We start from the raw sequence: 17,782 nt of genomic DNA on the forward strand, positions 1-17,782 counted from the left end.
ACTAGTCGCACCACCTAAGCCAAGTGTTAGCAAACGAACGACAAAACTACTACCATACTATGGGTACGACTAGTCAGGCTGATTTCCCTATTCCCGGAATCGTAGTGATAGGCGTCAGCTGTTCTTCTGGGTCGGTTCGGTGGTTTGAATGATGTGGGGTGGGAGGTTGACTATTTGAACTATAGTTTTGGTCTTTGGTGGTTAGGGGGGTTGATGCTTTCTATTCTTCGGATCTTCTGCTATTATCATTATTATTTGTTTTACTATGTTTCAGAAGGGGGGGAAGTCTGGGGACGCGCTTAGGGCACGGATGTCATGATATCACCCAGATCAGTTCATATCCCGTGAACTGTTATTTCCTACAGTTTTTACCTCAGTGTATGGATTCTTGGGAGTTTTTTAATAGTCTATGGTTCTTGAGAGTGAATTAAGATTGTTCAATCTTATCGAGTCAGTAGTCTGCCTTGACCCACGGTGTATCATTCATTCTCTTACACAATGATATTCTTCTATATTAATTATTCTATGAATTATATTATTTTCTTCATATCGTATATTATATCGTATAATATATATATATATTTATATATATTTATATATAATATTATCTTAATTAATCATATTAATAGAGCACGTGCAAGGGGCATCAGGCTGCAAGGCGGCTTTTGCCCAGCCCAATCACGGCCTCTGTATGAATGGTATGGTATGGTAATTCTGTTCCTGTTCAGTTCATCTTATATGGGTCATATGTGTATGGTATGGTATCCCCATCCGCCTTCCCCTCCTCCATCCATTTCCCCATATTCTCTTCTCTTCACTCTACTTTTCTCCTCTGCAACATCTCTCTCTATATCGGTCTCAATTCTCATTCATTGACCGTGGTTATCATCTTGTCAATATCTTTTTTTAGATACTGTCACTTCTCGGCTGCAAAGCATCAAATACTACAAGACTAAGAAAGAGAAAAGAAATGGAAACAACCGATCCATCGCTGATGCGCCGCCAGTGACGAGGCTGAATCGCAAGGCAACTTTCCCTCCACTCTTTACTCTGACAGGAAACTCCTCCCTGCTTTTAGCCTCTTCTTTCTCTCTTCCTCTTTCTCTCTGACATACATCTTCCCCTGTTATCTTCTTCCTCTTCGCCATTCCTTCTCTCCCCCTCCAGCCACTCATCGTCCTTCTTCCTTCTCAAACACCCACTTGGTATCGATCACCGCCCCGCGCCCGCCCGCACACAAACCATCCCTCTCCCACGCCTCACCTTTTTTCGTCCGACCTTCATCCTGGTCCCCCACCAACTAAGCCTTGCGCCTCGTGGGTTCTATTCTGGGATTCTCCCCAGCTCGTCGCCATGGCCTCCCACGAGACGGGTCAACTGCCCGCGGATATTAAAAACCGCGGCGTGAGCCCATCTGCCCACTCCCATCCCCAATATGACGACGACCCCTCGGCTTCCTTGTCCCTCGATCCCTCTCTGTCGCTGAACGCCTCCTTTCCCAACCCCCCTTCCTATCTCCACGATCCTCACGGGGGTGCCTCCGATCCCGACGCCTACGCCTACAGCGCAGCCGGCTATCTCCCCGCAACCGCTGGCTTCGCCCCCGCCGACCACGCCTATCCCCAGACCCTTCCGCTGTCGCAGCCCTTCGATCCCGCCGTCAACCAGCAAGGTCTGCCCCAGACACACTCCCTGCCCCCGTCTGACGACCCCGACGTGGCCTCCCTGTTGGACTCCGATCCCAACGGCTTCGACTTCTCGCTCTACCAGAACCCCACCCAGAACCAGGCGGTCAACCCGGCCGACCTCGTCAGCCAGATGCCGTCGCTGCCGTCGCCCCGCTCGCCGCACTCCCCCCACTCGGCGGCCTCGCCGCAGTTGTCACCCCAGGACCCCCCGCACTCGTCCCCGGGGCCCATGTCGCCGCCCGGCTCGACCCCGGGCGCCTACTACACCCCGCAGCACTCGCGCCATGCCTCCCTGGACCCCGCCGCCGCCGCCTATCTCGCGGCCAACGCGCACCCCGACTGGCAGGCCGTCACCGGGAATGCCGCCTTCCAGGGCCATCGTCGCGCCCCCTCCGAAGTCTCCGAGGTCTCGTCCGCCGCCCACTCCCCCTACATGTCGCAGCACGAGTCCTTCGACGGGCCGGACAACAACCCCTCGCCCCTGTTGGCCCCCCAGCATGACCCCGGCCTGTACGACAACGCCCTAGGCATCGAGTCCTTCACCCTGTCCGACCACCCGCCGGCCCCAGCGCCCCAGGCCTTCAGTCCGGCCCACAGCCCCTACATCTCCCCGCAGCTGATGCCGCAGCCCGGAGGCGAAATGATTCCCAACATTCCGTACGTCTCCGCGCCGGGGGGGCCCGACGCCCATTACCCCGCCCCGTCCCAGGATCTCTACGCCAATGGCATGGATGCCTTCCCGGGAATGCCGCCGGGAAACATGCCGCTGGATATCGGCCAGGCCTCGTCGATGGCGCCGCCGTCGATCAACGTGGAATTCGCGCCCCCGTCGCGCAACCCGATCGTTCCGCAATCCAAAGCGGCGGGCGATCTGGACTCGTTGAGCCCGCCTCCCCCGTCCATGCGTAGGTCCCCCCCTTTTTTTTTCTCCCTAGTTCTTTATATCTGTGATGCTAAATCCTGACAGGCTCGCGCATGCGGAGCAAGTCTGATCCCTACGCGCACCCGGCGTCCCGCCCCCGCTCGCCGTCCACGACCAGTCTGGAGCCCTTGGCGCCTTCGTCACCACGCTCGCTGTCGCCGTTCGACTCGGGTCGCCACAGCAACCCCGGATCCCGGGATCCGTCGCCCGCGTCCCGCTCCCGCCGTGTGTCGACCTCGTCGATCGACAGCCGCAACTACATCCTCGGGCTGGCCGACCCGCAGCGGCCCGGGGCGAACCCCAACGACTCGAAGCGCGTCCAGAAGCACCCGGCCACGTTCCAGTGCCACCTGTGCCCCAAGCGCTTCACGCGCGCCTACAATCTCCGGTCGCACCTGCGCACCCACACGGACGAGCGTCCGTTTGTCTGCACGGTGTGCGGCAAGGCCTTTGCGCGGCAGCACGACCGCAAGCGGCACGAGGGGCTCCACTCCGGGGAGAAGAAGTTCATCTGCCGCGGCGAGCTGGCGCGCGACGGCCAGTGGGGATGTGGTCGTCGCTTCGCGCGCGCCGACGCGCTGGGCCGCCACTTCCGCTCCGAGGCGGGGCGCATCTGTATCAAGCCGCTGCTGGACGAGGAATGTCAGGAGCGCGAACGCAGCATGCTGCACCATCCCCACCACCCGCAGCACCTGCAGCCCATCCCGCAGCCGCTCACAGTCCCGGGCATGGACGGGTCGGGGACGGGTCATTTCGTGCTGCCCGCGGCGCTACTAGCGCAGTATCCAGCCTTGCAGACCCTGCAGTGGGATCAGATCCCCGCATCGGCCGACGACCCAAGCGACATGGGAGGTCGCAGCAGCTTCGACGCCAGCTCCGGCGGGGAGTACGGGTTCGACGACGACGAGTCAGTGCTGAGCAGTGTCTCCGGCATGAGCGGGGGTTACGGACACCCTGATCCGTTGTACGGGGGGAATTCCGGACCGATCATGGGAGTGCCGGCCGAGACGGGCTACCAGGGTGAATGGCGAGAGTAGCCTTTATTGGTTGAGTTTTTTTGGTTATAGAGATACTTTTCTTATGTCCTTTTCTTTTGTCATTTTCTTTACGTTTTACTTGGCGTTCAGATACAGGTTGGATAATATCCGGATTCCACTACGGTGACATCAGGGTTGATTTGACTTTTTATCGGATGGTGTTTGTTTCTTTCCCCTTTTTTTTCTTTTGTCTTTTTCTTCTTATACCTTTTACCTTTATTCCCCTGATTTTTTCTTTGCCCCCTTTTTTATGGTCGTACCGAGTTTGCCACCGGCGAAATGGTCATTACGTGTCTACGATGAGTTACCTATTTAGTTGGTTGATACCTATACATACACATACCCATAGGAATTGGTCTTTTGAAAATTTACGTCTTTTTACGTGTAGTTTACTCATTAGATTATACTGTTTTATACTAACTCGTGCTATAGGGTAGTTAGTGTAGTAGAGTATGAGATGGGTAGATGGATAGATGGATAGATGGATAGATGGATAGTACGACATAACAGTATACATGCAATGTTCCGAGTACTCCCACGTTATAAACAGGGGAGACTAGGTAGTACAGTGTAGGCATCTACTTACACCTAAGCAATGAATGTTCCACATCCTGTGAAACTCACCAGTGTACGGACATGATAGTATACGTACTATACTATACTATACTATACGTAGTAGTAATCCAGCCTCATCACCCTCATCATCCTAGTCTAACCGTACAGCAGTTTAGTCTAGCTTAAGAGAGTACAATACAATTCAATACAGCATACTATAGTAGAGTATACCAGACTAGAGTATAGTAGACACATACAGCACACCCACAAGAAGCAGACCTACGAAGAAGAAGAAGAAACCATCCCCACCAACCGTCCCACCTGCTCCAACCACCCCGCATGGAACTCCTCCTCGCTGAACCTCAGCGCCGAGCGACGCGCCCTCGCGCGCATCGCCATCTTCTCCTCGATCGGCAGAGCAAGAGCCGTCTCAAAGGCCGCCGCGAATTGGTCTTCCGTCGACGCGCGGAAGCCTGTTGCGCCGCTTCCGCCTTCGGCGTCAGTGTCGGAGTCAGGCATGTCGATGACGATATCTTCCCGCGGGCCGCCCGAGTCGTGGACGACGCTGATGAGTCCCGCAGCTTGGTACTCGACGACGCAGATGCCGAAGTGCTCGTTCCACATGGCGTTGACGCCGATGGAGGCTGTGGAGAGGTGGGAGAGGATGGTGGGCCAGCTGGCGTCGCAGATGAAGGTCGTGTGGTCGCGGATGTGCAGCTCGTGGGCGAGGAGGCGCAGGTTGTATATGTGGGTTTCGTCTGGGCTGGCGTGGCGGACGGAGCCGATGAGGATGAGGCGGGGGGTGGGGGTGGATGGGGAATGCTGGGAGTGGTTGTGGAGGAAGCGGGCGAAGGAGCGGAGGAGGAGCGGGTGGTTCTTTTCCGGCCGGAACTGCGCGATGTAGAGGATGACGGGTTGGCGGGTGCGTTCGGACTGCGCGTCGACGGGGATGGAGGATTCGAGCTCGGTGACGGCTGTGGGGGGGAACACGACGGCGGGGTCTTTGTGCGGGGCGTTGGTGCGGGAGGGGCCCCAGATTGTGCGGATGTGCGCGGCCGTCCAGGAGGAGTTGCACATGACGACGTCGACGTGTCCGCCGACCCAGCCGTAGAGACGCGCGAAGGCGAGCCAGTACTTGCGTTTGGCATGGCCGCGGAGGCCGGTGCCCGCGCCGGCGTTGACGCCCTGGGTGCCGGACTTGTCGTCGAGGGACTGTAGCATGTCGGTTGAGATGGTGGGGTAGTGCACGTAGGCGCCTGTGGGTACCCATGGGAATAGCAGCTTGCAGTAGGCTAGTGTGAAGGCGTAGCCCATTGTGTCGACGAAGATGTCCGGGACGACGAGGTTGAAGGCGTCGTGCGCGACTACTAGCGACCCTAGCGACTGGCCTAGCAGTGTCATGTACGGGTACATGGTGCTGGCGACGTATTTGCGGGTGGTCAGGTAGAGGAGGACCACTGTTGGCGCGTGTAGTTGGATGTTGAATCGGTTCTAGACATGGGCTGTCAGCTCCCTCCCTTGATCTTCCCCAGAGAATAATGGACTCACATGGACCCGTTCCAACATGGTCGCTTTGGTAGCCTCGTGATCTCCGGTGTAGATCACACAGATCGCGCGGGGCCAGCGTTTCTGCGTCGCCTTGACTGCCTCCCAGAGCACGCGCTCGCCGCCGCCTCCCGCATTACTATAAGTCACGAGGTTAGTTTCCGGATACGGGTACTACTGTACTGTAGATCGGGGAGAGTTGACGAACCAGAACGGGTGAAAGAAACCAATGATGCCATCCCAGCCATCGCCGCCGCGTTCACGACTCCCGCTACTGGAGCTCGATGACCGGGTGTCCACCTTCTCCCAGTCCTCGTCCTCGCCAGGAGAGGGCTTGGCCGTGCGCTTCGCAGCGGAGTCCTCTTCCTCAACTCGCACGCGCGAGACGATGTGCTCGCGCCGGGAGCGGGTGCGTCTCACAATCAGCCATCCGACCCCGCGGAGCACAAGGCGGAGAATCCCCAGCGGTAGCTGTGGGAGGAGCACGCAGGTCGCGAGTAAGGCCAAGACCGTGATGGCCGATTTCAGTAGGAATAGCATCATGACAGACCACTGACTGGGTGGTGAGCTTGAGTAGCTAGCGAGGGACAACTGGCATAGTCAGATTGTCCGGATTCAGGTGTTCCTCCTCAAAGTAATCAAAGTCAGGCTGTATCTACCAGTCAAACCGAAGGAGTTGGAGAGAGGAGAGAGGAAGTGAAGCTGTTGGAGCGGCGTGGCACTTCCGCTCCAATGTCCTTTTGCGGCTTAGCTGCTCTCTATCGATAAGCGTTCACCGCTCGATGACTCATCCATGATTACGTCACTGTCTATATCCAGATCTATAGATCTAGATATCTCTACCAAGAATACGTTCATGACTGCAATCTCATTGGAAATCTCAAGTTTATGATAATTGACATTATTGAGTAGATACCCGTTCAACTTCCCAATCTCCTCCGACAGCATGATCTTCTCGTGGATGCTTGCCTGCATCTTCATCATCTCGCCATTTCCTTGCCCATCTCCTTGTAGCTCAGAATGATAATCCTTAAGAGAACAATTTAATCATGCAGTCCCCTCAACATATGTGGTTCATGTGTGGCAGTGTGACCCATGTCAATGCCGTAGACTGGAATTGCGCAGAGTGACCACAGTCAGCTCATGGAGATACAATGTTTGATCAGACTGTGGAAGTAATCGCTCTACGCGACATAGGAGGAAACAGAGCACTCTGGGGAGGTAGAGTATAGTCCTACCGAGAGATTGCGTTCCGCATCCTTAGTATCCACATAGTCGTTCGTCTTGTACCCAACTATAACCCTCCGATGTATAATATCGAACACGCAGACCATTGGGCAGCAGATTAGGGGTGTCGTAGATATGGTGACCATATCACAAGGTGGCCGCTCACAGGGGCCAGGGCAACTGAGATATGATATCCGACATGGAGTAATTTGCAGAGAGCATGCTTGTTTCTGGTGTCTTCTAGATTCTCACTCTTCTCACAGCTTGTTGCCACAGCATCCGGATTATGAAATCAAAGTGACAGATATAAGGGTTGAACGATAAGACGGCTTCTCCAATCCGAACAGCTCATTAACTTAATATACTATCGTGGAGTATACTTGATTTTGAGGCACGCATGGCTCACATTCGTAAAGTATAGCAAAGATAGAACTTGAAAAGAATAGTCGATTAAGTCACGATGCCGGCGCCAGGGTCCTCGAATGGAGCGAGAATAGTGGGGAGGAAGTCGAGAGATGGCCAGAATACGTGGTCATCTAGGCGAACTGTTATAGCGGCCTTGATGTATTGCACGCACCAGCGCACCAAGCGGGTGTATTCGGGCGTTGTTGTTAAGCGATCAAATGTCGTCCCAGGACTGTCACAATGATAGGAAAACGACCATTGTTTTTGTAGGCAAGGTGGTAATATCTGGTCGGCGTTTGGGCACCAACCTCAGATAGGAGTAGAACGGGTTGCTGATGAAGTACGGATGGATGGTTCAAAATCCGTAAACAAAGTTGAATATTTTTCCAAGCCGCTCATTTCATACTCTCGTCCTTGATTTCAATAGTCAATCTTAGGTGAGTAAGTGTGGCCCGCCGGTCAGAACCACTTGTTGGGGTTGCGCCGTCTGCATCTTGTAGAATATGCTGGTGAGTTGGTCCGTGATCGGTTCTTCCTCGCGGGTTGATAGTGATGATAGATCAGCAGCCGTGACACACGTCCATGTGCCTGTTCCTCAGCACTCAAAGTATAATCGGGGTAAAAAAGGACAAGGACCAAGGCTCTGGTTAGGGTATACCCGACCCCAATCAGCCTGGTAGATCCGAGAATGATACCAGGTCCTTTCAAATTACCTGTGTCATTCACATCATACTATTTATAGTAATATTGAGATCAAGAAGATTGCTAGACACGATGACTGTGTTGTGAAAGAGGGGCCCTGAGGGCCGTGACGCGATGCAATAGATGACTCGTAGAAAAGATCGACAAGATGCTTTCGAACTATGTAGAATCGCAATGACTGGAACGGGTATACAACTGCGTGGTATATCACGGGTGCTCTGAGTCATGCTATATAAAGCCGGTTGCTTTGTCGAGTTCCGGGATTGACATGCAAAGAAAACGTGGAGACCTCTTGTCGTCAGCGGGATGGTTGGTCCCCCTTACGCATCTTGACGGTCTGACTGCAGTGTAGGATGAGACTTGTCGATGGAAACCTTAATCCCGCCGAAGCTGCTGAGTCGAGCATATACCCCATGTCCATGCACCCAGCAGTGAAATAGGAGGGAAGAACCAACAATATAAGTGCATGTAATTGCATTGGCGGTTTGCTCCTCGCTCTACTGCGCATCTCCATCGATATCGTCTCGATGCCGCGTAGTAGATCGTCTTTAACTTTGCCAACATCGTCACGGAGGAACACAGGCGATTGCCCGTTGAGCGACCAGCACCGCCGCCCCAACTCATGGGGGATGACCAAAATCCACACAGGTCTGGTATCATCTTTCTTAAGTACTGAAATTGATGTCATGACTGACCCCATTTACTGGCAGATTTATTGAGCTCTGTTGACTGGCTGGGTCGATTTCCAGACAAAGAGCTGATAGTTGGCACGGCGGACAAGCAGGGCGTAGTCTGGTTCGCCATGGTATCGGCTACTTAGCGGTCCTTCTATTATAGGCACTGATGGCGTAGATCTGTCGTTCTTGTCGAGTGAGCCGGTCAGATCCAGTATCACTACCCCAAGTGCGTCAAAGCAAGCCGTAAAGTAGCATGTCGCCAGGGATGGCTTTATAGTTGGAAGAATCACACAGTCGTAGAACTCATCGTCGTCAGAAGCCATGGGATGTTGTTGACCGCATGAGCTTTATTTGCCGCAGTTTCTCTGTTATTTCCACCTGTGGCAGGAGTCCTACTGGAGCCTGCAGTAGTTGCTGCGCCACTAGCACATCAATCCCAGTGGTGTTGGTGCGCTACCAGTGATGCCGATCAATTTTTGCATTCCGCCTGTACACCATGGTGGCCATGGAGATGGTGAAGAAGGGAGATCGCTGGTTCTTTTTCTATAGACTGATGACCACATCTATACTGTGGGCCTCTTGTATATGTGCCGCTCACAGGACGAAAGGCAGAGGCATCAGCAGCCCTGTTTACCTGTCGACCTGGACTTCGAAGCCACGTAGCGAGACCAAGTATAAAGTCTCAGAGGTGAGGGCAACTGGCGGTTTGCCCGTAGATTGAGCAGATCTTTACACCCAAGCAGACACTATACTCTCAGTCAGAGCGAGAAGGTCAATGGCATGTAGAGACAGACTTACTTCACTGTCAGCTTTTGTTATAGGACTATATGAGCGGCATGTGCGTATGCCACATTCGTCGGCTGGAGTTGAGACCATCCGTTGTCACAATAATAAAGAGAGGAAGGTATAGATAGAATAGATCTCGCTTTGGAATCTACCCTTTCGCCATGACTCGCGAAGGTGGTGGTCCAAGTGAGGTGCAAGTGTATATGAACGCTGCAACTGGACTCATCGATCTGTGTTTCATGATCAAAGAGGAGCTATATTCAACAATATTTGCATCGAGAAAGGTAACCGGCGAGTAGGTTGGCTGGCGTCCCAGAGCATAACTGCTTGTAGTGCCATCAATATATGAAAAGTGTTGGCAAGATGATATAGTATGAAAGTGACGTTCAAGAGAGGTCAAGGTGACAGTTTTAGGTACAAGAAGAAAAGAGGTGGAGCGAAAGAGAGGGCGTGGCCAGGTATTTATGTCTGAGCTGATGGACCAAGGCAGTGGAACAAGACAAGTGATTCATGATATGGGTACAGACGCGGTCGCTCACTGGATCGCGTTGAAAGGCGACGCGTTTTGCTGTTCTTCTCTACTAGTTCCATGTTTTAGGACAATGGGGGGGCTTGTTTGCCTGTGAAAGAAACAACAAGAAATGTCACCTTCTTGTCTGGCGACAGAGCAAACTGTTGTGTAGCATTATGCAGAGACTGTGATAGAAGCAGCAGCCTGGTAGGCAAGTATAGTTATATTCAATAGTATCTAAGGAATACTTCATTCACCTCATACTACTGGATCAATCTACTTGATTGTTGCTGTCAGGGCATGAATATCCACGTGAGATTCACAGCCCACGTGATACTCTTATATGCTCACCTTCACGTGAGTGAATGGCAGAGCGTCACTCTCCATGTGACTTAGTGAAGAAATGAGGACAAAAAGAGCTAAATAAGGAAACAACACAATGAGAAGTTCAGGGTGAAGGGTGTGGCCTAAGTATGATGATATAAGTAGTACACTGCTAGTCAAGATACGCTATTGCAAAAGTGACCTGGATAATAATGCTCTAGAGTCCATATTCAATCTAACTTAGTGGAAACCATATGCAAGATATCAGCTTACTTTGCGGACAAACTCAACTCAACCATACTAGTCTAGCGACAAGCACAGATCCATAAGGTAACGCCATCTTTCTTGAAAGAATCATGTCGTGAGAATGTAAAGGGTGTAAATGCTAGTCAAAGGAAACGGAACGGAATAAAAGACAACAAACGCGCTATGTCCCATTCAATAAAGGCAATATTGGGAATATTCTGGATGTGGCAAAATCAATACTTCAGTCAAAGCTTTGCCTTGGGGCTCTCTTCGGATGCAGTGGCGTCCTGGTTGACGGAGACGGTGCGGTTGTCGGGGCTGTCGCCGAAGAAGATGACTTCTACCGTGACGTCGTCACTATTACATTGTTAGTGCTGGTTCAAGAAAGGGGTTAAGTAAAGTAGTAATGAAGAACTCACCGGTATCGGCGGGAGTAAGGGCTGGGAAGAGTCAACAAGGCGCAGACCATGTCCTTGTCTTTGCCGCCCATGGCGTTACGGACCAGATGCGTGGCCGCGTTGTTGTCCTCCACCACGAACCGGCTGGCGGCACCCGCGATGTCATACTGCGCCTGGCGGATGGGACGCCGCTGGCCGTCCGTTTCAGTTGCCTGGGAGGATTCAACGGGGAGCTGCTTGTTTTCGAAACCAAACCAGCTCTTGAGCCAGGCCTGGTTACCACCGGCACCGGAACGTTGCTGCTCAACCCACTGGCCGACGAGTCCGACGACCTCCTCGTTGCTCAGCATTTCCCAAAGACCGTCGGTAGCGATGACCAGGAAGTCACCCTGGCTGGGGTCGACCTTGGTGGTAGTGATGACCGGCTCGGCGGTCACGTACGGGGGAGTCTTGAGGAGCGGATGCGGAGTGCGTCCGAAGAACTGGCGCTTAATCTTGTCCTGGGTGTCTCTGGTCCATTTGTAGAAAGCATCGCCGAACGACCGACTAGGTTCCAGCTGGCCGAGGATGCGTCCGTTGCGGGTCACGTTGGGCTCGCCCGGGTGTTCTTCGCGCAGACGCTTCATCTCCGACGGCGTGCCGCCGGTCTGGTCCTCGGAGAGCGCCGTGGCGGTCCATTTACCGCTCGCGGAGCGGCGGCCTAGAACGGCGCGAGAATCACCAGCGACGGCGACCTTCAGGTCCTTGGACTGCGAGTCGTAGAACGTCAGGAGGGCACAGGAGCCCGACAGCGCGGGGGCGAGAAGCTCGGCCGCAGCGCGCCTCGAGTTCGACTTCAGGACCTTGTCAACGCTGTTGTAGACGATATCGTTGTCGAGGCGCACGAAACCCTGCTTGATGGCGGCGTCGATTGCCTCTGAGGTCGGCGTGAGTGCCGAGGGGTCGGTCGCGGCGGCCTTGTAGGTGGAGTTCAGTTCGCGGGCAACGTAGGAGATCAAGACGTTGCGCAGTTTCGCAGAGGTGGTCCAGCCACTGGAGAGCACGGTTAACCAAATGAACAGCATATCATATCTCCTGCCAAATAAGACTTACGAGTGTCCGTCAAACACGGCCCAGAACATCCAGTCGCTGTTGGCACGACCCTCGGAGGCGGCCGCGACGGAAGTGGGCACCTCCACAATCTTCTCGGCATGGTCATCTTCAATCGGCGAGTTGCTGGGCACTTGAACAATATCATAGCGGACGACACCCTGGCCGCGGTTGACCAGGTACGACTCCTCGTTCTTGCGGAGCTTCTGGGTGGCCTGCTCGGGGGTCAACATCTCGAGCAGCCGACGATCCGAGTCGTCGGTATGTTTCAACAAGGGCTGTTCCCCAGACAAAGTAGCCGTGTAAAACTGATCGTTCTCGACCAGGAGAGCGCGACGGGTATTCTCGACGGCGCTGTCGGTGTGCGCACCCGAGGTTGCGACGGTGCGCAGCTGCGAGGACGACGTGGCGTTGAGGGCGCCCGCCGGGGAGCCTTGGGAGTTGTTGCCCTGATAGGCGTACCAGGCTCCGGACGCAACGGCGGTCGAGATCAACGCAATGGAGAAGCTGCGGAAATGCATGGATGACTGGAGAGTGGCAGGGATGAAGGGGGGACGATGATTCCCGGCTGGCCGAAGGGTATGGACTCGGCTGCTGGAGAATGAGACTGCGCAGGGTTTCCTACCAGAGACTCTCCATACTGGTGCACGACGAGCAGTACGGAAAGCCTGAAGAGCCGCACGCCGCATTGAGGGCAGGACTGGGGGTAGAAAATGAAAGAGGGGAAGTTGTCCAGCGAGAGTGCTGGAGGAGATGAAGATGGAGAGAGGCGGAGTCCGTAATAGTCATGGTGAAGCTGGGCGGCACGGGACATGTATGTATTGAGTGGTACGTGACCACAATTACGCATCATTTTCTACGTTGGTTTGATAATATACATGTAATTACAATAACAGTACCAAGTAATCGGCTAGCCCAACTGAGCAGTGTCGTCATTCCCCGCGACAAGAAAGATCATCCCGAACTATTTTATTTGCATCACTCGACAAAACCGCGTCTACCTTGAATCAGCTTCCTAAACCACTCCATTTTAACATATTTTTTTCTTTCTATACTTTCAATTAAAGTCTGAATGTCCTCCCGTGCAATTCGCAAGCTCCAAAAGCTGCGCGAGCAGGAGCAGCAGCACACAGAAGACGACTCAAGCGAAGATGAACCGGTATCGAGACCCGTAAAACCGAAGCTCAATGCATTTGACCTTTTGAACGCCGCAGAGGACGATGACGACGACGAGGAGGAGGAAGAGGCGGAGGAGGAGAAGGAGGAGCAAGAGTTCGACAACGAAACCGCGCCAGTGACCCGGACCCCGCCGCCTACTGTCGACATTTCCCCCAAACCGGCAGAGCCAAAGAAAAAGAACAACAAGAAGAAGAAGAATAAGAAGAAGAAGTCAACACCTCAGCCACCCAGTGAAGGGAAGACTCCTCTGGGCAAGAAGAATGGCAAACTGGACGAGATCGACCGGGCATTGCAGGAGCTGGCGGTAGACCAGGGACAACAAGGTGGGCAAGGACAGACTGGTGCGCGGGGCGCGGGGAATACAAAGGACTCTGGATTTCCCAAGACACCCGCAGAACTTCTCACCATCGAGCCGCGGGCGCTCAATGCCACGAACGAGATGCGGAAGCTGTTCGGGAACGTGGTGCTGGAGAACTTCGACCAAGACGACTCGGGGTCCAGCCGGCGGCGGGAGCGAAACCGGGAGATGGTCGATCTGGGACGGGCGCTGACAGGCAAATACAGCCCCGCCAGTCGGGGGCAGAGCCTGGCGGGCGTGACGCTGCGGCGCAACGTCCTCATGCAGGGCAAGGACGAGTGGCCGCGGACACCCAGCGGCGGGCTGGGGATGGAGCTGGTGGAGAAGCAGGACTCGGGAGCGACACTGTACCGCATCGTGCACAACAGCGCATACGAGGACGTCCAGCGGCAATTCGAGATGTGCGTGGAGTCGCTGGATCCGCAGCGCATGATCCAACTGCTCCAGTACAACCCCTACCACATCTCGACGCTGCTGCAGGTGTCGGAGATCGCGAAGCACCAGAGCGACCATGCAGTGTCAGCGGATCTACTCGAGCGAGCACTGTTCAACATCGGACGGTCGGCGCATTCATCCTTTGGAACGCAACTGCGCGAAGGCCAAGCTCGGCTGGACTTTGTGCGCGAGGAGAACCGCGAGCTGTGGCTGGTAGGCTGGCGATACATCGCCAACCTAGGCATGAAAGGCACCTGGCGCACAGCCTACGAATGGGGAAAGCTCCTCCTCGGCCTCAACTCCAGCGACCCCTACTGCATGCGCCTCATGATCGACAACCTGGCTCTCCGCGGCCGCGAATACGCGCACTTCATCGAGCTCTGCACGCAAACCCGATTCCACAACGAATGGGCCTCCCTCCCCAACATCCAATGCTCCCTAGCCCTCGCCTACCTCCGCCTCAACAAACCCCGCGAATGCCGCGAGCAACTCAGCCACGCAATGCGCAACCACCCCTGGGTCTTCTGCCGCCTCGCCCAAGAACTCGACCTCCAACCAATGCCAAAGCGCATCTGGGGCAAGATGCCCCCCAACGACGCGCACGAGCTCCTCACGGAACTCTACCTCGTGCGAACCAAAGACCTCTGGAACACGCCCGAGGCGCTCTCCCTCCTCATGGAAGTGGCCGACACGCTCGAAGGCCCAGACACCCCGGCCCCGGCCCCCGAAATCACCCTCGACATCGCCCGCCACGTCATCCTCTCCGACCAGCCGCGCGTAACAACCCACGTCCCGCAGCGCTTCGTCTCAGGCCGCATCTCCGCCTCCGACCCCCTCCCACCCTACGAATCCGCCGCCCACCGCCACCAATCCGACCCCATCCCCTCCTACATCGCGCAAACACCAGAAGGAAACCGTCCCCAATGGCTCCGCGACCTCCTCGCGCAACTCAACAACGGCGCACTCCACTTTCCCCGCTTCGGCGACGACAACAACAACAATAACAACAACAACGACCTCGAATTCGACACCCCCTCCGAAACAGAAGAAGAACTCGACATGCCGCGCCCCGCCGGCGCAATCACCCACCCCCCAGTCAACGAACAGCCCCAGTTAGAACACTGGCTGCTCAGCGACGGGATGGCCGCGCTGGAAGCCTTCCTGCGGCAGTACGGCGTCGACCGGGGTAACTGGGGCGACGTGGTGGTTGATTATTCGCCGCTGACGGAGTATGTGGACGCGCTGGATGCGGTGCAGCCGGAGGAGACGAGGGAGGGGTTGCTGCGGGGGGCGATTCGGGAGGCGCTGGGGGAGATGGTTGTTGATTTGTTGGAGGATGAGTTGAGGTTTTTGGGGGATGAGGATGAGGATGACGGGTATTGAGTTAGTGATTGATAATTGTGTAGTTTACCTACTTAAGGTTGTGTATAGAATGGTTTTTGCTCAGATGTATGAAGTACGAGTAGTCTTGCATAGTGCAACATACCCGGTTGAGGAAATAGAGGTGGATTGGTGTTGGTGGTGGTGGTGCTACTGGCTGTCCATGTGGGTATAGTACTACCTACATACGTACAAGACGGTAGTGTCAACGACTGGTGCAGTATCAGCTAGAATAAGAATAGCCTAATACAACCTCCCCCTCATCTACAATAAGGACCAACTACCACTACCACTGCGTTATAGCTTAAGTATGAACACACCCACGGGAGAGAGAGAAAGCCACTACAAGGAAGCCACACACCCCCCAGCCGGCGAACACCCCGACACGCGACAATAGCAAGATTTCTCCACCACAACATCCGCACTCGCGAGCGCAATGTCCAGCGGCACGCGCACAGCGGCAGCCTCCTCCATCTTGCCCGCCCTCATCAAACACTCGTGCAAGCCATGCAAACCCCAAACATTATTCAGCCTCGCTTTGCGACGCGGGAATCCGAGTGCAAAGCCCAGATCCTCACGGAAGACGCGCTCTGCGTCTGCGACGCGGTTCTGCTCGAGGAGGAGCGCGCCGAGGGCGTGGCGGACGGGCTGCATCCAGGGTGGGGGGTCGGAGTAGGGGAGGTTGTCTTCGAGGGAGATTGCTTCGCGGAGGGCGGCGAAGGCGGTGTCGAAGTCGCCGCGGCGGTAGGCGAGTTCGCCCGTTAGCATTGCCGATGCGACGCGGAGGACGTCGACTTCTTTGCAGGGGATGCTGTTGAAGCGGGAGGGGGGCACTGCGGCGCGGGCGGTCTCGAAGTCGCGCTGGGTGGCTTCGGCTTCCGGGACGCGGTTGAGGGCGCTGAGGGCGATGGCTTTGGCGTAGAGGGTTGTGGCTGTTGTGGCGCTGTAGGTGGTGCGGTCTGTGGGGAGGGGCAGGGCGAGGATGTCTGCCCAGCGGCCGAAGCGGATGAGGACGTGCGCGCGGTTGCCGAGGAAGCTCTCGGTCCAGTCTGCGAGTGGGGGGCTGGTTGTGGCGAGGACGGAGGCGTCGATGACATCGGAGAGGCGGTCCGCGGCGGCGAGGGCGTCCTGGGAGCGGCCGGAGATGAGGGCCGCGTAGAGAAGGGCGCAGATGTTGTGCACGCGGTAGGCGATGTAGAGGGCGGAGCCGCGGTTTTCACGGCGGAAGTACTGGTCGTCGGCGAGCATGGAGGCGCGGTTGGAGTCGACGGCGCGGCGGTAGTCGCCGACGGCCATATCGATGTGGGTGGGCATGTGCAGCATGTGGGAGGCGTCGGGGACGAGGGAGCGCAGGCGGTCTGCGGCGGGGAGGGCGCGCTCGGGGACGGGGGACATCTCCATGAGGTGGATGTAGAGGTGGCAGAGGGCGGGGTGGTTGTGGCCGTTGTCGGCGGTGCGGGCCATGGCGGATTCGATGGCCGATTGGGCCTCGACGGTGTGCTCGCCGCTGGGCTTGCCGGTGTCGAGGTCCCAGAGGCCGCGGGGGCTGATGCACATGAGGGCCTCGCCGAAGATGGCGGCGACGTCGATGTCGGCGCTGTGGGCGCGGTAGACGACCCGCATGGCGTCGGCGTAGGCGTGGTTGTAGGGGGCCATGTCCGCGGGGATCTGATCCGGGGCGGGGAATCGAGCGGGCAGGGCGTTGATCAGCGCCTTCTCGATAGGGGTGCACTGGGCTGCCAGTTGGGCGGCGCGGGACAGGGCCGCGGTGGCCTTCTGGACGCTGGACTCGAGATCCCCTCGGTCGAAGAAGGCCCACGCTTTGTTGTAGTTGGGACCGACGGCGTAGGCGATGCCCCAGAACGCCATGGCACAGGAAGGGTCGAATTCGGTGGCTCGCGTGAAGCAGCGGACGGATTCCTCATGGTTGAAGGAGTAGGCCCAGACCAGGCCTCGATCAAACCATTGCTGGGCATCTGGGGAGGTTGTGGTGACCGGACGACGATGAGTGCCGAGGTCGTAGTATGGACTTGATTCACTGTATGGTGGACTCTGGTCAGCACAAGATGTGGTCTAGGAAGGGGTCTAAGAAGGGGTCTAGGAAGGCGGGGATACTCACGACATAGTGGATAGCTTAACCAAAGGATAGATGAAGGGAGAGAAGGAGCATGGTGGGCGGGGAGCTTCTAGTCTTTTTAAGTTAATCCAACCAGCGGGTCAGGCAGCAAACCAGGAACATGCGGTGCTTTCTTAGTCACTAGGTGCATATCATGAAGGAAGAATCCCTTGGGCGAGGAAGGACAGCGAGGAGAGAAGTG

The 17,782-nt window shown here is 55.7% G+C and overlaps 5 protein-coding genes across 5 annotated transcripts; 2 read left to right on the forward strand and 3 right to left on the reverse strand.

The window, feature by feature from the left end:
* Window positions 1-1,353: 1,353 nt before the first annotated feature.
* Window positions 1,354-3,647, forward strand: crzA (putative C2H2 transcription factor Crz1; the record flags this gene model as incomplete). Its single annotated transcript, XM_024816698.1, has 2 exons — window positions 1,354-2,593; window positions 2,656-3,647. 2 exons carry the CDS (start codon window positions 1,354-1,356, stop codon window positions 3,645-3,647), a joined length of 2,232 nt encoding a protein of 743 aa, XP_024670381.1.
* Window positions 3,648-4,481: 834 nt separating this feature from the next.
* Window positions 4,482-6,396, reverse strand: BDW47DRAFT_132829 (alpha-1,2-mannosyltransferase ALG11; the record flags this gene model as incomplete). The annotated part of the gene is made up of 3 exons (XM_024817668.1): window positions 5,956-6,396; window positions 5,751-5,886; window positions 4,482-5,693 (listed from the first exon to the last, which is right to left on the reverse strand). Exons 1-3 carry the CDS (start codon window positions 6,288-6,290, stop codon window positions 4,482-4,484), a joined length of 1,683 nt encoding a protein of 560 aa, XP_024670382.1. The 5' UTR covers window positions 6,291-6,396.
* A 4,161-nt stretch (window positions 6,397-10,557) lies between these two features.
* Window positions 10,558-12,859, reverse strand: ptcF (type 2C protein phosphatase ptcF). The gene is made up of 3 exons (XM_024813333.1): window positions 12,116-12,859; window positions 11,045-12,055; window positions 10,558-10,982 (listed from the first exon to the last, which is right to left on the reverse strand). Exons 1-3 carry the CDS (start codon window positions 12,799-12,801, stop codon window positions 10,871-10,873), a joined length of 1,809 nt encoding a protein of 602 aa, XP_024670383.1. The 5' UTR covers window positions 12,802-12,859; the 3' UTR covers window positions 10,558-10,870.
* A 245-nt stretch (window positions 12,860-13,104) lies between these two features.
* BDW47DRAFT_132831 (transcriptional repressor TCF25 family protein) lies at window positions 13,105-15,467 on the forward strand (the record flags this gene model as incomplete). The annotated part of the gene is made up of 1 exon (XM_024817669.1): window positions 13,105-15,467. Exon 1 carries the CDS (start codon window positions 13,185-13,187, stop codon window positions 15,465-15,467), a length of 2,283 nt encoding a protein of 760 aa, XP_024670384.1. The 5' UTR covers window positions 13,105-13,184.
* A 77-nt stretch (window positions 15,468-15,544) lies between these two features.
* On the reverse strand, window positions 15,545-17,716 carry BDW47DRAFT_132835 (TPR-like protein). The gene is made up of 2 exons (XM_024817670.1): window positions 17,584-17,716; window positions 15,545-17,502 (listed from the first exon to the last, which is right to left on the reverse strand). The coding sequence occupies exons 1-2, from the start codon at window positions 17,586-17,588 to the stop codon at window positions 15,807-15,809; spliced, it is 1,701 nt and encodes a 566-aa protein (XP_024670385.1). The 5' UTR covers window positions 17,589-17,716; the 3' UTR covers window positions 15,545-15,806.
* Between the last annotated feature and the right edge of the window lie 66 nt (window positions 17,717-17,782).

Source organism: Aspergillus candidus (assembly GCF_002847045.1).
Source record: "Aspergillus candidus strain CBS 102.13 unplaced genomic scaffold BDW47scaffold_36, whole genome shotgun sequence".
NCBI lineage: Eukaryota > Fungi > Ascomycota > Eurotiomycetes > Eurotiales > Aspergillaceae > Aspergillus > Aspergillus candidus.

Coding starts and splice junctions, on each gene's coding strand:
- ptcF (XM_024813333.1), bottom strand. CDS start 12,801: ATGCGGCGTGCGGCTCTTCAGGCTTTCCGTACTGCTCGTCGTGCACCA. Junction 12,056..12,115: donor GCCGTGTTTGACGGACACTC/GTAAGTCTTATT, acceptor CGTGCTCTCCAG/TGGCTGGACCACCTCTGCGA. Junction 10,983..11,044: donor CCTTACTCCCGCCGATACCG/GTGAGTTCTTCA, acceptor ACAATGTAATAG/TGACGACGTCACGGTAGAAG.